The sequence below is a fragment of the Oenanthe melanoleuca genome, chromosome 5 (genome assembly GCF_029582105.1).
Source record: "Oenanthe melanoleuca isolate GR-GAL-2019-014 chromosome 5, OMel1.0, whole genome shotgun sequence".
In the NCBI taxonomy this organism is placed as follows: domain Eukaryota; kingdom Metazoa; phylum Chordata; class Aves; order Passeriformes; family Muscicapidae; genus Oenanthe; species Oenanthe melanoleuca.
This window is the reverse complement of record NC_079339.1, coordinates 49,110,290-49,130,977: the sequence shown is the minus strand read 5'-3', so window position 1 is coordinate 49,130,977 and position 20,688 is coordinate 49,110,290. Positions and strand designations below refer to the sequence as shown.

Genomic DNA, 20,688 nt, shown 5'->3' with positions numbered 1-20,688 from the left:
TCAGCTGTTAAAGGAAATGGTGGGTGGGGCAAAAATGAAAATTTATTTTCCTCCTTTTATCAATGGGATTTCTATTATGTGTTGTCTTGAAATACAGTGTGAATTTTTATGTACAGGGATAATCCAATATATTTCAGGCTTCTCCTTTCACTCTCAGGTTTTCAGGTTCACCACAAAAGTTTGCTTTTTCTGATGTCAACCTCCACCAAAAAATCCTGCCTCATTTATATATCTTGAAATTATCACAGCCCATGAACATTTTCACAGAAAAAAATAAATTTTTTCCCTCTCAATTTTGGTCCCAGTGTGCTTTATGCTTTGCAAATCTCAGGATTTGAAATTCCTGATCACAGGATGGTTGATGCCTTCCCCACATTCTTCCCCCATGGTTTTACTCTTACCATACTGGGAGTATCACATCCCATTTTTAGGAACAGATTCCCTGTACCAGGTGCAGATGAGCACACAGCAGCTCACAGGGCTGAAAGGGGATGTTTTTCCAAATACAGCCTCATCTCCCTTATTCTAGTGCTTTAGGGAAGATGCACTGGAGTGAACCAGAGAGAATGGGGTTCTTACTGATTTTCTATCAGCCCCTGGGGACAGCACCAAGTCACAGCTACAATCCAACAGAACTGAGGCAGTCAGGGTGAAAACTAAAAGCTGCCCACAGATTATTAAGTTATCGATCACTGCAACAGTGCCTGAAATACCCAGTCAAGTGTAGGACTGTATGGTGCACACTGCCACAGAAAGTTAAATGGAAAAGCAGTTTACATATACAACAGACAAGGATACATGAGGTAAATCCAAATTAGTAAAAGAAGAAATATGGTCAAGCCACCAAACATCTAAAAACCAAGGTTCAGTTTGCATAGCTTGCAAATGTTAGTTGATATGACCAGGATTGGGGTATTGCTTCCTATTTAGGATAAATTACTTAAAATCATACAAATGTAGTGACAGAACAAGGGACAACTGTCTCAAACTGGAAGGTCAGTTAAGAATAGATATTAGGAAGAAATTCTTTCCTGTGAGGGTGGTGAGGCACAGGTTGCCCAGGGAAGATGTGGACATTCCATCCCTGGAAGTGTTCCAGGCCAGGCTGGATGGGGCTCTGAGCAACCTGGTCTAGGGGAAGGTGTCCCTGCCCATGGCAGGGGGTGGCACTAGATGGGCTTTAAGGCCCCTTCCAACTCAAATCACTTCCTGACCCTATTCATTAAAAAACAAAAATCCCTTCCAAGGAAAGGGACAAGGCTATAGAAATTTGAAGTGCAAGGTAGTAATGCATTATTTTTCCTGGATAAACAATTATCTTTTTTTTTGTTTGTTTGTTTGTTTTAGTTTAGCATAGATAAATTTGAATCATGCTGCAGACAGAAGTCTGCTTTACCATAATGAATTACTCTGCCTCAATATTGACCTGACAACAACAATATCTTACCACAGCTACATCTTTGCTGATTGGTATCTGTACAAACACAGAAGACACTATCAGGGCAAATAAAAGGAAATGTATGTTGGAAACTTTCTAAAAGCTAGCTGAAATTAGCCAATTTTACTTTTTCCAAGTTGTGAGGGATAAAGTGGGGAAAAAAGGGAAGTTAGAGGCTAAAACTCGACCAGCATTATCACCACTATCAAATGAAATGTCAGTGGAACTGGAAATAGTGTCTGAATAAACCATGGTCATCCACTAAAGGGCATTTCACAATAATTATGTGGGGTATACACCTCATATGTCAACAAACACCCACCTGTGTTCTTCAGACATAAATACAAATACACACACCACCACAAACACCCTGGCTTCTTGTCATCTCCAAGCAAGCCAGTGGTCTAGATCTTATAGATCTTATAAATCTTGTAAAGTGTTACAACTGTTCAGTGGCATGCTTGCAGCCAAAAGTAGCAGCCACTATGAGCCAAGCAACTTGCCCCACTCAAACAGGCACATTATTGCCTGAATTTGAGACTCATTATCAAGTATACAGGCAAGGCAGGAGTTATTCTGCATGGAAAATATCAGTGTCTGCAAGACATCTTCTCTGGTAAACATTAGAAGAGTATTCCTAGTCTTCTTATTGTGAGAGACTGAAGCAGTTCATGGATTAAACATTTCTACAACCACTGAAAGGCTTTTCCCCACTGGAGCAAAGAAGCAGGTGTCCATCTGCAACCATCCCCAAAGCCCACACCTCTCCAAATGGAATTTGGACTGTGACAGGAGCATGAGATAATGGAGATGCTATAGTTTAACCATCCCAGGTCTGGGGGGAGGAATGTATCCACAGGAATGCCGATGCTCAGACATTCTGGGGAAGCTGCCCATGTGCAAAGTGCCTGCCCAGGAGCAGGCTGAGCCCAGCCCTGCAGGTACAGCTGGTGCTGGGTGGGGAGAGGACAGAGGCAGACCCTGCCAGGGGGGTCCTGTCACCTGCAGTGAGCTCAGCTGGGATAATCCTGCCAGGCAGCACCAGGACACTCTCATGTGGCCTGAAGGTTTCCATCTCTGCTGAAGGGCCATAATGGATCAACTGCACTGACAGAACAGCAGCTGTAACATCCTGGAAGGTGTCACAGTCCCTCAGCATCCCCTGATCCACAACATCACATCACCCAGGTTAAAGTCCCTGCCCAGGGGAGGTACCTGGGCATTCCTACCTGAACCTGACAATACAAACCAAACAGATGGTGGGGCCTGGGCATCTTCTTCACTGCCTCTTTAGGAAAACTACCATTACCAGCTCCTCATGGAATCAGTCTGCAGCCATCCCTCTGACCAACAAACACCAAAAATAAAACAACCAAGCCTCAGCAAGAACCCCTTGGGTGGTGAGATCTTTCTACTCTTATCCTTTCTTTCTTATACATTTCCTTAAGTGATACTTTTATGCTTTAATATTGTCATATTGCTGTAGTTAACAAAAATCAAAATGGGTACATACCTGCTTTCCTGTGCAACCAGATTTTTCTACAGTGAACCCTAAACTTGTGTATTTACAGACACAGAGCATTCAGTGTAATTTCCCTCTATCCTGCCCCAAGGGATCTGTTAACAAAACCTGGGTTACCCCTCCCTTCTGGGGTGGGTTCTAACACTTACACCTCTCCATTCTCTAGTTAGATGGCAGGATGTAGGCAAGAGAAAAATGAAGGCTAAGTTTCACAGTTCTGCTTCTTGGCCAAAAGTAACCTCACTGCAGCTGATAAAACTCCATGGCTAATCTATCTGTTGAGCAGATGCTCTCTGCAGCACAAGATCACAGCACCCAGGTCTAAGGAGCTAGTGGCTTATGGGGATTTTACATACACATAATGTGAAAGTTGAGAATGGATCAAGGCCTGAATTTCACCTGGAACATAGAATTATAGAATGGTTTGGGTTGGAAATATCATCCCATTCCAACCCATGCAGTGGGTGGGGGCATCTTCCACTAGACCAGGTTGTTCCAAGGCCCATCTAACCTGGCCTTGAACCTTCCAGGGATGGGGCAGCTTCTCTGGGCAACCTGTGCCAGTGCCTCCCATGCTCACAGTAAAGACTTTCTTCCTGATCCCTTATTTAAACATCCCCTCTTTCAATTTGAAGCTATTCCCCCTTGGCCTATCATTACAAGCCCTTACAAGAAGTCCCTCTCCAGCTCTCCTTTGGGTGCTGGAAGGTGCTACATGTGGAGGTTATTCAGTGTAAATATTATCAAATGATGTTGATCTGCCAAAACTGAGCTGCATTGCTATCACATTAGCATGTATTCTCCCATTTCTTCCTACAAGAAAACTGAAAAAAACCCCACAAATGTTTCTTTCCCTTGCATCTGATGCAAAAGACATTAGAATAAACATGTGCAGGAATTATTCACACACACTGTGGAATTCTTTGTTCAGAAACAGCTTCTGACAGCAGCACCAGACCTAAGCTGTGGCAATTTCAGAACAATGTTTCCTCCCTTCCATGAGAACACACAAAGCTCTAATTCCTCCAAGGCTCCATTACATGCTGGCACCCATCAGCACTTTGACACACCAACCCAAATGACATTGCTGGCAGGAGTGGTGTGCTGTCACTGGAGCTGTGCTTCCAGCCACAACAAGGTGACACCACTGTCACCCTGGCCAGGTTCTGGCCTACTCTGCACCAAGTCTTGCCTCCAGTAAGGCTTCTGACATCACATCATTACAGACACATTCACCACTGTGTAAAAATACACAATGGGGGAGTAAAGAAGACAGTCAGGCTCTTCTCACAGGAGGCAGGACAAGAGGCAATAGGTGCAAATTTTGAAATAAAGGAAATTCAATTCAGAAATAAGAAGAGACTCCTCTACCATGAGTGCTCAAACAGGTTGCCTCATCAGCATCTTGGGAGATATTCAAAATTCATTAGGACAAGGTCCTGAGCAAGGGCTCGATGATCTCCAGATGTCCTTGCCAACCTCTACAACTCTCTGGTTCTGTGAGCAGGACCTTCCCATCCCCTGGGCACAGAACAGTTTGCTCCCTAAGTGTGTCTGGCTGCTACTGCAGATGTTCCAGAAGCAGCATCAGGTCATTCCCACAGCCTCTCCCCTTTGTGAGATCTCATTTGGAATTTACTTACTGACAACGCCTGCTCCCCAAGGAAAGCACACACAGGGGAGGAAGATTATACATCATCTTTAACAAAAACCACTGACACAGTCAGACCACAATGTTGAGACTTCATGCTGCCTTCTTTAAGGCTGGAGGAAAGTTAGGGGTGGCCACAAGTGTATTTTACAACCCAGGAGAAGCTCAGGGGGGCCTTTCTCTGAAATGCAGGTGGCTTGGCCATGCTGACCCCTGCAGAGGGTCAATGGATATGTGCCAGCTTTACCAGTCTCTTGGCAGAGCATCAGGAAGATCCAGTATTTTTGAGCCAGACCTAGCAAGCAGAAATATTTTATGATATTCTATGGTAAATAAAAACCAAATTAGGAAGCTTATGTTGCAAAGTATTGTTTTGAATATCATGTTTCTATCCCTCACTTGTTCTGCACACAAAGAAAGAGTGAGATTGAGAAATTGTGGGGTTTTTGGTTTGTTTTTGTCTAAGAAGCTGAGAAATATCACAGCTCCTGATTTTTTCTGCTTCTGCTGGAAGAGTCCATAGGAGAGGGTCCACTGGCTTTTCCAATGAAACAGCATTAGGTCTGACACTTTAATTAAAGGATGTGTCAAAATTAATACAAAAATACCTTTCTAAGCTGCATGTTACCTTTTAGAGTCAAATGCATGAAAATTACAAAAACCTTTAACAAAAGCCTTTACACAATCCATGAACCCCCACACTTCTGAACATCATCAATTCTCCAGTTTCCAGTGGTAGCAGGGATGAGATTCCTAACAAAAGCACAAGCACAAAATAGAGTGCATAAAACCAAAACACTAACAGAGACCCCATGTTAGAGGGAGTTTGTTTTATAACCAGAATTTTCCATGCATCTCCTAATCTTCCTAATAAGAACAGGATTTCTGAGGTGGTGGCTGGAATAGTGAGTAAAGCCCCACTGTTTGCTTCAGGACTGTGCAGCAAAGTTACTGATTCTCATTTTGACTCTGCCAGCCCCCAGACCTCTGCTCTATGCACAGCCTGAACCAGCCTTCAACAAATCAAACCATTACTGTGACTGTCCCAGCAGCCCAAGCCCTGGCCCTCCACCACTCCTGCTCAAGACCCAGCCAGGAGGAACCAGCCTGGAGGAGGAGCAGAGCAGGAGGTCACTCATACACACTCCTTGCCCAGCTACAATTGCATGGCTTATCATTTCTTAACTGAATTATCCCATTTTCTCACTCTGCCTTTAAAAAAAACTGCCTCCTTGGTCTCTACAACCATGATTAACTACCCATGGTAGAGCTGGTAGCATTTTTACAGCCAAGTAAGAGGCAGTAGTACAAACTGCCCTACACTACCTAATCAAGATTAGTACAACACCAGTTGCCTCCCTGCCTGTGCTGAGGGGGCTCTTTTCATCACTTAGGCTAGACTAAGAGGCAAGAACACAGAACACATCCAGTCTGTCCTGCAATCAGGTCACAGCCCTGGAAAAAGCAATGAGAGACATTTTTGTCCATCCCAAAACTGCACTGAGGTATCCAGCACCAGGAAAGGACAGAAGGGGAAATCAGGAGTGGGTTTTGCAGTCACAGCAATCTGGCTCTAGTTCCACTGACTCATATTTGCACACCAAACCCCACAGCAAACTGCAGCAAGCAAAAGCTTTTCCCTGCCAGCAGTGCTCACAGCTGGAACACTGTGTACTCCTGCTGCCATCCTGCCAGCCCTGCTTGGGGTGCAAACCCAGGGGTCCAGGCATGTGAGCAGTGCCTGGCACCCAGCTGGGCTCTGCTCATGGCCACACATCCATCCTTGGATACCCCAGGTCTTCTGAAAGGGAACTGGGCACCAATTCAGCTCAGACAACTGACTCATATCTCCAAGCAGTAAGTATTTGTTCATGAGTCAAATCCTACTTCCCTCGTCTCTGGAGGGAAAGAGAGGTGAGCATGACCTGTCCTTTAACAGGAGATTTGTCTGTTCAAGTATGAATGACTTCCTGAAGCAAATGGTTCAGGTGATCCCAGATGAACATCCTAGTCAAATCCCAGCTTAGCTAATTCCTAATGAATGAAGCTACAGAGTAACCAGTGAACCCCAATGACCTTGAAAGGGAAGACAGAAACAGCAAGGCGCTGGAAATCAATTCACAAGACTCACAAAATGAGAAATGATCACAAAATGTCAAATACTATCCAAAAATTATTCCACTTGCTCCCAAAACTCCCTCTAAGTTTCCAGCCACAGACAAGAATCCCTATTCTTCAACATTTTAACTCACATTTCTCTCTCAGAGCTGCACATCACCCTGACACGTGCTCCTTCCAGCCTTACATTCCTAGATGCATTCCCCACATTGGCTGCAAATAGCTCAAGCTCTCTCAGGTTTCACAAATCTTCCTTTCCCCTCCACTGCTGTGGGCACTGCCCCTTTTGCTGTCTCAGGCTGGTATTAGATGCACAATACTGATATTAGTACTATGCTGGACCCTTGGGTTGCCTCTGCTCCAGGTACTCTGCCCTCTGCCCCTGTCCCTTCTCCAAATTCACACCAGCACCAGCCCAATATCACCCTGCAGTGCAGGGCTGGCACAGAGCCCAGCCTGGCAGCTGCCTCCCACCTCCTCAGGAGCAGAAAGGCACTGGGCAGAGCAGAACAGAGCTGAAATGTCTGCTGGGTCACTACCAGCACAGGAATGGCAAGACAGGTCAAGGAAAACCAGACAAGGATGATGGAGCAGAGGATTCAGTAGGAAGCAAAATCTGAAGGATAGGTACTAGTCCCACAGACAGACCTCCTCCCCTGTCTTCTCAGCTTTCCAAAAAACTATAATCACTTAAGAGTATTGTTGATGCTTGAGGGTGCCCTTTCTGGAATCTGTTGTGACAGATCCATGTGGCATTGCCCACCATTGTGCCCCAGGTCTCCAACAGCAGTGTGGCCTCAAGGCCCTTCTTCCTTCAGAACTCACTAAATTGTGCAGCTTAAATGATTTTATATTCCACCTCTGTATCATACAGGCAGGGGATTCAGAAACAGCCACAGTGATTTTTAGGTTATAATCACACCTTTCTTCTCTAATTCCCCTTTCTCTTTCAACCACCTCCTCTGAAACCCTTTCAAAATGCTGCTGAGATAAACTCTCTCCTCTCTCCCAAATAACTTCAAGTCTAAAATGCTTCTGTCTCTGACACTCTCCCTTCAGTTTATTATTTATCTTTATCATGCAGGTCTTTCATCCCACTGCAGTTCACAAGGTGTTAGAAACATAAAGGAAATGTTCCCAAGGAGTGTAAGGACCAAAAGTGTGATGTTGAACCAGATTATTCCTAAACAATCCCACACTTACATAAACAGAAGGCAGCACTCAGCAAATGAGTACTGAGAAATAAAAAATGTATAGAGAAGTAATTATGATATAAACTTGTGAGTTTGCTGAGGAATACTAAAATACCAGGAATTTTTCATTTTGTCTTTGAAAACCTGCTTTTTCTCTACATACTTTGGATAAGAGAGGTCAAAAGGGGTCTTTGGCCTCTTTTGACCAACACATTGGTTTCTCCTCAAGCAAATATTCCTGGGAAAAGCTGAAAAAGACACACAACACTTGCAAGCTATCACTGCACAAACCCAGGAGATTCCTCACTGAAGAACCATATAAAAGAAAACTGTCATGGAGCCAAAATATTCTCCTGTGACAGCCAAGCTTCTTGCAAGTTCCCAAATAAGGCCATGACTTTAAAGAGTATGTCTTTTCAAAGCCTCATTGATTTTCACTGCCTCATGAAGAAGCACATTGTTTACATGCCTGGGTGTGCTGATATTCAAACAGGATGGGATGGGCACAGCTTGGTGCTTTCAAAGCCTGGCTCCAGAGAGAATGAGCCAAATATTCACAGGAAGCTTCTAAAGGCTGACAGCACTGCTTTGGTCACTATCTGGGAGTGATTCCTGGTGCAAACTCAAACTAGAAGGTGTGAAGACACTACCAGGAACAGCCAGTACTCTGGGGATAGACCTCAAGTGAATTTTGAAGCACAATATTATATCCCACCTCACTTTCCAAAGTTCAGAGGTTTTTTTCAGTAAAGTCATGGTTCTCGTTAAAGTTCAGGACATGTTTTGGAGAGTTTCTCTATTCTTCAAATACCAGTTTACTCCTATTCAGAGAAAGAAATAAAGAAAGAAAAAAAAACCAAGCTATGGAATTAGATAATCTTTGCTGTATCTAGTTCATATTTACCATCCACTCCTCTCCTCAAGTCTCTCCAGTACTTTCAACCTGGCAAATTGTTGAAAATGATCAGGTGCTTCAGTTCAAGTTTTACACTTGAATCACAGCACTGTTTTGCACAATTCTTTGAAAACAAAGTCCATCCTTATAAAACACCCTTCATAAACACTTGCAGGTCTCAGCCACTCCAGCTATCCCATCTTCACAATTTTGGTGTGCCCATTCCCTTAATAATCATGCAGCAAAAAATACACTCACAGAACTTCAAGGCCACCCACAGAAAAGGAAGAGAAGCAGTCAGAAAGTGGGTCAGTAGAGCTTGTGTGTATTGAGGGCATGTGGGTGATGCTGCTCAGAAGCCACATGCTCTGTAGTACTACTGAGGCACAAAGGAGACAAAGAGACAGAGGGGAAGAGCACAAGCCAAAGCCAAGCAATGTGTCACAGTTGTACATAAACACCAAGAAAATCAAAATTGGTGGTATGTGAGTTAAAGCAGCTCCAGCAAAGCTCATTTTTCCTGTCCATGTGCTGTGTAACCCATCAGTGTGGGTGGAAGCAGGGTGTCTCTTAAACCAAGGGTGACCTGAAGTGAGTTCCCACCCCCTCCACCTTGATCACACATTCACACTCCTGCCTTCACCCTGTGGAGCACCACACAGTCACAAATCAGGTGAAAAGGTGATTAAGCCAACAGAAAACTGATTCATTTCCTTTGCCTGGATTAACAAATTAAGAAAATATCCCACAACAGAATGCTCATGAACTGCCACAAGAGGAGAGCAGTGGGAAGGTCCTTCTAGAGCCAAGGGGGAGTAAACACAATTACACCAGTTTGGCCTAACTAATAAACTGTCCTGTAAGGTCTATCTACATGAGAAAACTCTAGAAAGGTAATCTGAATTAACATTTCTGTAATGAATGAAACCACATTAGATCCCTGCAGACACACTCATTATTAATTAAATCAACCCTATTTCATATTTAGTATCATTTACTTTGATGTGCATTAAGCTTAATCAAATCAAGGTCACCTGAATGCTGAATCAGGTAATATATACAATGGTTTAATTTAGTTTAACTAATTTACTTTACATTCACATTTTTGATGATTCGGATTAGTTTTCCTTCAAATCCTTGTTCAGACAGCAAAAACCTGAGGTGATGCTGCAGAAATTCCCCCCATAATCAACAGTTTTGAGCTGCCAATGAATTCACCCCCCAGGAAAGGGGTACTTGAAGCTGCACCCCACTGAGGACACACTGCTGCATGCTCACTCCCCATGAAGCCTCTCCCCTGTCTCTGTCCTCACTAAAGTTCCTCTGGTGCCCAGAGGTTGGAGAGAAAATCAGACCCTGGAAGTCTTCACTTCATCCTCCTGCACTGCAAGAGCTGAACAGATGTTGATGGGCCATGAGAAATGCATGTCCTGAAGGAAAATGTGACAATCCTCAAGGAAGCTGAAGTATTTGATGTGGTTATATTTTAAATAGCAGGTCATGAAAATATCTGACATGTTTTTTACTGTTGGGAAAACACAGCAGTTACCAAAGCTCTTGTTTGTAATAAAATAACAAAAAATCATGAAAGCCTGCTTCTTTAGGCAGACATGTTAAATTGAGTTGCCATGTTTATTCACAGTTTTAAGGTCTTCTCATTTTGTTTACCGTGCCCCAACACTTAAAAAGTCACCACTGAATCTTCTAGCAAACTCTTCACACTCCTCTTACCTGACTATGCTTTTTGCCATTAAAGAGATTTTTCTGTACACACAGATGTGTAGACAAATGCACTCTGTCGTATTTAGGGCACTAGTCATCCAATATTTTCTGTGATGCAGGTACCATCTGTGAAACTGAACTGCAGTTCAGGCCTATCATACTGAGATGGGTGCTGGGGAGTCAGAGATGGAAATTGATATTAGATTGTAATCCCAGTGCATTCAAATAGAAGACAAGGTCTCTAGCAAGGTCAGGCTAACCTTTAATACCCAGGCATACCTTTAAACATTTTTTCAGGGAAACTTCAGCTGTGTTGCTTGTTTTGCAGTGTCCACCCAGGATTATCATTTTTTAAGGGTCATAAAAGGTATCCAAACCTCTGAAGCAAAAGGATGATGAAGAAGCCCTGATTGCAACAGATGACAGCTGGCATCAGGGAGCAACTAAGGTTGCAGTGACAAAGAGATCAGAGACTGGAGACCATAGAAAGCATTCCTGGGTGAGGAAAAAGGACTATTCTTTTAGCAATTTAGCATGCAAGCCCTTAGCAAACGACTGGGTTAATCAGACCATGCAGTGATCTGAATGAGAGCTCTTGCAAGGATGAAATCAGCACTGAGGAGGGTCAGACACAGAGCATCAATTCCACTTGGGCTGACCTGCTGAGAGTGGGGCAGCACAGCCTTCTCTGCCCCTCCCACTGTGTGGTGCTGACAGACACACACAGCTCCTTGGACAACTGACTGAGGAGATTGAGCCAGCTGGAAACTGGGAGGGCTGAGTAAACCACAGCTGCACCAGCACTCAGGGCAGCAGTAACATCTAAATGCACACACAAGGCATTCACCCCACACACCTCTGAACACACTTCATAGCTTGAGAAATGTCCTTGTGTGCCTTTATTGCTCTCACAAACTTGTTTCCACATTCCCTAGCTTGCTGGCTCAGTGTCCCCTCTGCTATTTCTGTAACACTCTCATATTTAATACCATGAAATTTTAAAATAGTATGCTGGCTCAGGTTTTTTGAGCTCCTGCAAAGGGTTGCAGTCATGCAGTCCCAGCACTATTTTTGTTTAGCAAGCCAGGACAGAAGAGACAAGCAGACCCTTGCAGCTCACCCTTGGGTCACATCTTGAGGAATATAAAATGAGACATTCCCTGGGGTCAATACAACAAGCCCTGGGGGACCCCCCAAGAAGACACACACTCCTCAGCTACACTAAACACACTGACCATCCTTCTGCTCCCTTCTTATTTCCATTTTTGCTTGTGAACCTGAAAGAGAAGGACCTACCCCACTTGCCTCATTAGGATGGCAGCCCCAGCCCTCCACACTGTTTCTCAGCAAACATGCTCCTTGTACCACCTGTCCATCTCCTCTGCCCCCCAAGGGCTGGGGTTGTTTCTGACTTACTGACAGGTCTCCAGACAGCAATTGTTCTTTGGGGGTGGGGGTGTATTTTAAACAAGATGCTCATACTCATGTTTGTGTATGTCAAAGGTGAGGACTTCCATACAGAGGACAGGAATAACTTTTGTCTCCCCTCCTTAAAGCTACAAATTTCCCCTGCTGAGTCCTGCCCTCAAATGAAGAAGAGAGCCCTCACTGCTCCATCAGACCCCAAGCCCTTCAACACTTTAATTCATTACGGTCAGTGGGCTCGTCACAATGGCCATTAGGTTCACAAACATCAAGGATGCTGTTCCCAGTAATAAGGTCAAGAATGTGTACAAGTCCTTTCAAGATTAAGGCCTTAATGCCACAGCATCAGCTGGCTTTCTCCCTGCCTCCAGCATCAGATGTGGGCAGCTGAAATCCCCAAGGATGAGGCTGATGGCTCCAGGCTGACTTGCAGGTCCAGGCAAGTGCCTCTGGATGCTGCTGGGTGTGTGATGGACCAGACAGGCCTGTGTGTGATTGCACATGCTGTGCACCAATGTCTGACAGTTCAGCACCAATTAAAACAAATAAACACAAAGCCAAGAGGCAGGAGGTCAGGCTCTGGGAGGATCCCTCACAGCACTGGGCTAGCAGTGGAATCTGGTGTCGTGAGCTGTGGATCACTTTGGTGACAGCTGACAAAGCAGCACCTCTAATGGACTGTAGTGCATGTGCCAAAGTGTGATGAAGAGATGGAACTCCTTGTTCCACCTACCCAAAGATGGTTCTTACTACCAGAAAAGCAAAACAAAAAACAGGGACTGATAAAGGGCATTTTATTAAGCACACAGGTAAAATGAATATGTAAGTCCCTGTTTTCACTCTTCTACTTACTGATTAGTCAAAGAAATTAATTGCCTGAGAAGGCTGCTTTATTTGGGTGATACAACCCTTACTTCTCAACATAACAGCTGTAGAATCAAAAACTGATGTACATTCACCTAGGTCATGTATTCAGTTAATTAAAAGAAAGATTAGCATGCAAATGTGTTGCAGCACTCAACACTAATTCATGATGAAGTCATAATATTAAAGTTACCTCATTCTGTCAAAATATACTTGTCCAGTATTTCTCCCATTTTAAATCACAAATCCTTTTCAAAAAGAAACTCACAGATTATCTCAAATCCCACTACTGTTTGGCAGGTGGGAGCTAAAATGACAGACAAAACAGCTGTGTAATAAAATGATTTTAGTATCAAAAGTATTTTAAGTGGCTAATAAGAACAGTAAGGAGCTAACAGGAATAGGTACACACATACAAACTGCATGAAATACATGCATATGGGGATGATTTGCCTTGTTTCTGATTTTTAAAATTTTTGTAGGCATTTTTTGATCTCTCTTTGGATGTCCTCTGCACTGCAAACCATGAATCGAGCAGTGCTGGTCTGTTCAGCGCTGAATATTCCCACTCATCCAGCACACATGTAACAGACATTTCCAACTGCAGCTTTTACACTTGGATTTACTGATTTCAGCTACCCTTTCACCACGAGCATTCAGCAGCCTGGGTGTGTTCAGCTGTTCCTGTCACATGCAAACCCACACCCTCGGAACGTCGCTGCAGCCAAGCTCCTGCACAGCCGTGGAGAGAAAAGCATCCAGCATGCAGTTAAAGGGATTATGGTGGCCACAGCCCTGCTTCTTGTTAATGCCATTTCACTGTATTTTCCAGCTCTCCTCCTTTCTGAGGGAGTGGCTTACTGACAAGGGATAAAGGAAGGAAGCTACACACGCTGACTGAGAAGCAGCGAATGATGGGAATGGGAAAAGAACGAAGGGGAGGAAGGAATGAATGGATAGCAATACACAATGAACTTTGCTGTAATGCTTAGCATTTACTACAAAGATGGCTGTCATCCTCAGAAATGCTTTTTGAACAGGAGACTCCCATCTAGCAAAGCAAGGACTGCAACAGGACCAAACTTAAGCCTTAAATCCTGTGCTAGACTGAGACCCAGCTACTTAATCATCTTAATTCCCTCTCAGGTAAGAATTGTCATCCTCCAGCAGATAAAGCAACGATGCCAAAAAGGTTAGGAGATTTAGCAGCTGCAGACCAGCCAAGGCAGCAGAGCATGCCTGCACCACAGAGCTCACCCCAGCAACAAGGACTGGGCCTTGCAGCAGGAACACAAACTGCTGGAGCATCTCCCTGTGCTGCACCCAAGGCACACTACTGCAGTAGTCACAGTACCACACAGTTTGCTTTTTTTTTTTTTTTTTTTTTTTTCTCCTTTACTCTCTTTTCACAGAAAAAGATGTCTATCCATCCTGACACCTATGTGAAGCTGAAGAAAGACAGAAATACAACTGTGAGATCTCAAGTTGCAGGAATGACACCTACTGCCTGGGAAATGAACTGCTCACCTAAATGAGATTGAACTCAATGGCAAGGAGCCTCCACAGAACAAACCAGCACGTGGACACGAGCCAGAAGTGTGTGCTCACAGCCCAGAAAGCCAATTGAACCCTGGGCTGCACCAAGAAAGGGTTAGCAAGTGGAGGGAGGTGATTCTGCCTCTCTACTTCATTCTGATGAGACCCACCCTCAGTGCTGCACCCAGCTCTGGGGCCCCCAGCACAGGAAAGACAGGGACCTGTTGGAGTGATTTTAAAATCCCTTCCAAACCAAAGCATTCTGTGATTCTACAAAACAGGTCCAGCCCTAGTGCTGACTGTGAGGGTGATCACATGAAAGCCCACAGGAAATTCAGTCAGGGAGGGAGGTTCAGTGATTTAAGGTATTTAACTCCTGATAAACAGTCTATATAAATCAGGGTAGGTAAAAACACCTCCACCATGAACTCAAGTGAAAAATATATTTTTTTTGCCAGGGAACATGGTTTGTAGTCAGAAAATGCTCATCCATACCAACAGCTAGGCTGCACAGTTTGTACCTCAAAGCACTAGGGAGCCTGCAGTGGGAGGGTCTGCAGAGTGTAAGAAGAAGAGCATGGTCAGAAATGTGAAGGTTTCCAGGCTCAAATTTTTGATAAGGACTTGCCCACTCTGTCTCCTCTAACTAGTAAAGACAGATATCCTTAATGCTTCTACAGCTCTCAAATGATGAATAGTTTTGGAAATACTGTCAATAATATTCCAAGCATGTAAATAAAGAGTGGATGAGATGATACTATGGTTCTGATTCCACAAAGAACTCTGAAATGTTTATAAATATCTTCTCAAAAAAAAAAAAAAAAAAAAAAAAGCTCATTCAACTTATTTTATTTCAATTTATTTTATTTCAATTCTGTAATTATTAGGATTAAAAGTTAGCTGTAATTCATTTTATTTTGGCAGCAGTTTTAGAAATATTTTCTAAAGAAGTTCCATACTGCTCCGTATACAGTGCTCAGAACTGAGTGAAACTGACATAGCAAGAAAAAGGAAAGAAATCACAGAACTTGCAAGATACAGGAAATTACATGAAACTGAATTGTGTCTGCACGTTGGAAATATTTGTATGATTTCTTACAAGAAATACAAATATTTAAAGTAAAATACTTCAAAAGAGAGAAGTACTGTACTGCCCAAAGCAGCAGCCAGCCAAGTGCAGTCAGACTATGCAACATCTTTTATTGTGACATACTTTAATGGAGCTGTTCTATTTGTGCATCTGTTGTTTAACATGGTCTGAGTGACCCAGGAACAGAAGGGACACACCACACAAACCCACAACACTGAGTTAAACAGACCTGTGCACATTTGGAAGATTATCTTCAGCCTCAGTTATACCACTACAAAATACTACCCAAAAAATGAGGGAGTGCAGAAAAAGATGTCCAGGATCTATGCTGTATTTTACAGAAGGGAAAAAAAGTTGAAAGCATACAGAATAACAGTCTGAAAGAGGCACAGCTGGCCTGCCTGTTCCAGGGGCTGGCAGTCAGGGAATGCTGATGGAAACCCAGTGCTGCCTTTACACGGCCACAGCCAGCGTGGTACAACCTTCAGTGAGCTCCAAAATCTCCTGACAACCAGTTTCCCTGCAGCTGGAGCTTACCTAGCTCTCTAAAGATCAAGGCTGAGCTAACAAAAGCAATTTTCTGGCAGCAGCACTGTACCCCCATTTGGGATTTTGCTGACCAAGCCCTGACAGGCAAAGGGCTGGGCTTTTCCTATCAAGAGCTGCTGGCAGAAGTGTGTGGCACAGGCTCAACACATCCAAAGGCAGGGCTGTGGAGGGTGGTGTGACCCCAGGAAGCCACCAGCACACACCACGATGCCACAGCACACAGCAGGAGTCAGAACATGGCAGGACAGAGCCTTCAAATTAAACAAAAATTAGCCAAGTTACAGACATATTGCTCCAGCTCAGAAATCAATTAAATGATATTTTATAGCCAACTTTTTTATGGATTTTATTATCCATCTCAGGGTGTGCTCCTGCTTTTCTGCTAGAATCACTGAGCTACAAAATCCACCAGTCCAGTGAGGCTGGTAACCCAAATTTCGATGACATAAACAAAAACATCATGCTCTCTCTTGTTTTTTACAGATGTAAACGTAAGGAAATGGTAAAGAGAGAAAAGTTAGAAAGTAACACTGCATACATGCAATTTCAGTTACCTTCCATGCAAACTGAAAGAACTGGCAAGACTCTTGAGTTATCTCATGAACAATGAATAGATAATGGAGAGGACACTGAAATGCCCAATACATTGTATTTATTGGTATAAATAGCTAGCTTGCTTATGTCTGAAAACAAAAGGGTTAAGAAGTATAATGTATATACCTTCCTGTAATTAAAACAGGTTTGTACTAAAAATATTTAGTCCTCTTATTCTCAACATGTTGTTCCATCCATTTAAATTACAGCTAAATACAACATCTTTTTCAGAATTCCAGTTGATAGCTATATAAAAACCTCAGAACAAAAAGGCTGACTTTAGCTAAACTTTAAGGTGCCCAGTGACACTGTCTTCCCTCATAATTTCTATTCTGAACTCATTACTTTGGCTTGGATTAAAGCATGTGCTACCACAAAAAAAGAAGGAGGTATAGTTTTAATCTGAATAATCCTGTCTAGAGGCTGGTTCCATCCCCAGATATTAACTATATGTTCTGTTCAGAAAAAAAAGCTAAGTGCTTATGGTGGGAGGCTTTCCCCCATGACTGCCTCAGGACCACAGCACAGAGAGCAAATATACACTCACTACAGCCATGGCAGAAAGAGAGATGGATTTTTTTCAGGGATCCACCCAAAATGTTATGTCTGGTTTTTATTTTTTAAGAATAGGGACCACTGAAACACAGATGCCTTATAAACTACAGGTATGACTAAGAAATTACAGGTTATGCCTCTGTTGACAGAATGTAAAAATTTTATTTTCACCTACAGCGATATTTACAGACATTTTCCCAAACATGAGCTAATTCTGTTACTTCTAAGAATAAATTAATATCTGCTGTCAAATAACTGCTACATTTATTATATTAAAGCAGTATTTTTGTATACTAAAAAATAATAACACCTCTGCACTTTAACATTTTCCACACAGGGATCCTAATCCATTTTTGAGGCAGAACATCTATTATAATCTGTTTTATTACTAAGGTGTCTGGTACACCCACTATTCACACACTTCATACCTTTGATGCAAAGACATAAAGAATTATCAAAAAATGGAAACCATCACATAAATGCAATAGGGCAAAGAATAGCACTGTAATCTATTCACCACAAAAAGCGATATAAATAAAACACACATGGCTAAGCAAATGTTCCAAGGAGGTTTTTATTAAATGATTATATAGCCTGCCAGGGTATTTAGAAATTATACAGCCTGTATTTATTAAACAAGAATTGTTATTGGAAAAGGTTTTAGGTGATTTACAGACACATATTTGCTGACAAGTACAAGCTATTCAGTAATGTCTGTATATGCAAGGGAAAAAAAATCTGTAATGGAAGCTTTTAAAAACAGGAATCCATTAAAAAAATCCAACAAAATACTAATGTATGTTAAGTATGAAAGTGGTATTTATAACAAAAGACTACTTTAAGTGTGGTGCACCTGCAGATGCCAAGTGTCACGTGGGGAAAGCAGGAAAGGGCAGCTGCACAAGGACACACCCAGCAGCACACACAGACCAGCTCTGGCTGCCCCAGGGAGAGCAGAGGCAGCCTGGAGGGGAGAAAACTCCCTCCATCACTGTCAAAAGTGAGGATATGGGAAGTTCTGGAGCCTCTCCTGGAGCTGAGCTGTTTTTTCCTTCCAAAACACCCTGTGGTCGACTGTCTCTGAGAGTGCCCTAGCTCTCTAGTGGGGATGACTTTGGGTACATTATGATAACCTAAATCACAGTCTGTCTTGGTGGGTCTCTCTCCCCTATTTCCTCTCCTAACAAAACATCACCAACTGTGGAAGTTCATGTGGAGCAGAATCCCATTCCCCATCTTCAGTGGGAGAAACTCAACATCACTGCAGCCTTCCAATCTGCCCATGGTGCCTCCCTGGGGTGAAAGATGGGCTTGAGTCAGTAAATCAACTTTCCTTCTTGCTGGGGAGAGAGCTCTAGCAACTGTTCCTCATGGGGCAAGAGCTCTCCCGACCGGGCTGTTAAGTGAGCAGGGAGCAAGGGAAAACTTCCCTGCCATCTGCTGTGTTTGGTGAGTTCTCCCTGGAGGCCTCTGGCCAGCATTGTGGTCAGAGCAGGTGAGACTGATGCAGGCACACCTTCTGCACAGACACATGAGCACCAGACACACGACACAGAAGGTTTGGGTGCTTTTGGCCCTACCCATGAATGCAACTTTAAGCAACTGAGAAAAATTAATGGTAATGTAAATGGCTAAAAAAAAATCGATGCAGCTCCAAGTCTTCAACACACACAATAGTGCCAAGAGTAAATGTAAAAACTGTAAATGTAAAAACTGTAAATGCAATAACTGTAAATGCAGGTGAAGGCTTCTCTGGACTCCCACTGCACTTGGCAGGAGCAATGCCAGCCCTGCAATTCAGGAATCAGGCACCACAGAAAGATACCTGGCTTCAAACTGTCATTTCCATTTTTAAGGTTTCCCAAAGCAATTTTACTTTGCTAAAGATAATTATGAAGTGGAAAAATTTACTAGCATTAAAGATGAATCAGGGGCTGAGATACTGACAGCTCAAGTGAACTCGAATAAATGAGGAAGGAGAGAGGTGTGGACGAGCACAAATCAAACCAAATAACGCTTCCCCTCCATCTTTCCACCAGGAAATTGGGTTGGTGGGGCTGTTTTGCCCTTCCTGTTCACAACTGATAAATTGACCTCAGAAAAACCACGAGTTGTAGCACTCGCTGCCGGAGGGAGGCTGGGCGATCCGGCACGGCCCATGCTGGATGCTCTCGAGAAACATCCCATCTCCGCCTCTCCGGTGAACTCCTCGCTCCCTTCCTCGCACGCCGCTCTCCCCGCCCGCCTCCTTCGCCGTCCCCCCGGCAGCACGGCCCGAAACACCGGGCGGATCCCGGCAGCACCGGGCACATCCAGGCTGAAGGACACGGCATCACCCGGCAGATCCCGGCTGCAGGGCACCGCAGCACCGCGCACATTGGGATGTCAGCATTAGGGCACGGCAGCACCGGGCACATCCCGGCAGCACCGGGCACATTGGGATGTCAGCATTAGGGCACGGCAGCACCGGGCACATCCCGGCAGCACCGGGCACATTGGGATGTCAGCATTAGGGCACGGCAGCACCGGGCATATTCCGGCAGCACCGGGCACATTGGGATGTCAGCACTGGGTCACGGCAGCACCGGGCACATGCCGGCTGCACACAGCGGCAGCTTCACAGCCGCTTTCAGCGCTAATCTGTCAGATGGACTTAGGCACTGACAGTCAAACATGCCAAAAACGTCACCACCCACTCGTACTATCCATCCGGTGAAGGACTAGGAAGCGCCGCATTGCTTAACCTCTCCTCGCACAGGAAATCCCCACCCCCACGGCGTGACAGCGCCGCGGGGACCCGAGCTGCCCCCACCCGCGGCGGGAGCTGCGCATCCCCGCCCGCACTCACCTCATCTTCCCGGCGGGGCCGGGCCGGGCCGGGATCAGAGCGGGACCGGGACCGGGACCGGGACCGGGCGGTGTCGCGGCGGGACGGGGGCTCCGGCGGCGGCGCCGGGCCCCGGGGCGCTAGCCGGGCAGCGCGGCGCCGGGCAGCCCCTCCGCCGGCCCGGCCATGCTGCCGGCTCCCGCCCGGCTGCGCTGCCTGTGTCTCTGTGTCTGTGTCTGTGTCTGTGTGTGTGGGCAGGACAAAGCGCCGCCGCCGCTCCGCTCCCACGCGCGGCGGGGCCGCGCCGCCCCCCGCTCCGCCCCGCTCCGCTCCGCTCCGCCCCCGCCGCGGTGTCGGGGCAGCGCCCGGCCCTGCCCAGCTCTGCCCGGCCCTGCCCGGCTCTGCTCTGCCCAACCCTTCCCGGCTCAGCCCGGCCCGACCCTGCCTGGCTCTGCCCAACCCTGCCCAGCACTGCCCAACCCTGCCCGGCTCTGCTGTGCCCGTCCCTGCCCGTCCCTGCGCAGCCCTGCCCAACCCTTCCCGTCCCTTCCCGTCCCTGCCCGTCCCTGCCCTGCCCTGCCCTGCCCTGCCCGCTGCAGGTGGGGCGGGCAGCGCCCTCGCTCCGTGCTCGGCACCGACCGGGGGCTGCGGGCTCCGCGGGACCCTCGGCCGTGCCACGTCCCTGAACCGTTCCCGGCTGGAGCGGGGC

General features: G+C 45.3%; 1 protein-coding gene across 1 annotated transcript in view; it reads right to left on the bottom strand.

Moving 5' to 3' along the window:
• EVL (Enah/Vasp-like) overlaps nt 1-20,294 on the bottom strand; it is a 137,003-nt gene extending 116,709 nt beyond the window's left edge. The window contains exon 1 of the mRNA XM_056493217.1: nt 20,001-20,294. Within this exon, the coding sequence (XP_056349192.1) occupies nt 20,001-20,005 (5 nt within the window). The 5' untranslated portion in view covers nt 20,006-20,294. The remainder of the gene's footprint in view (nt 1-20,000) is intronic.
• Nucleotides 20,295-20,688: the final 394 nt, after the last annotated feature.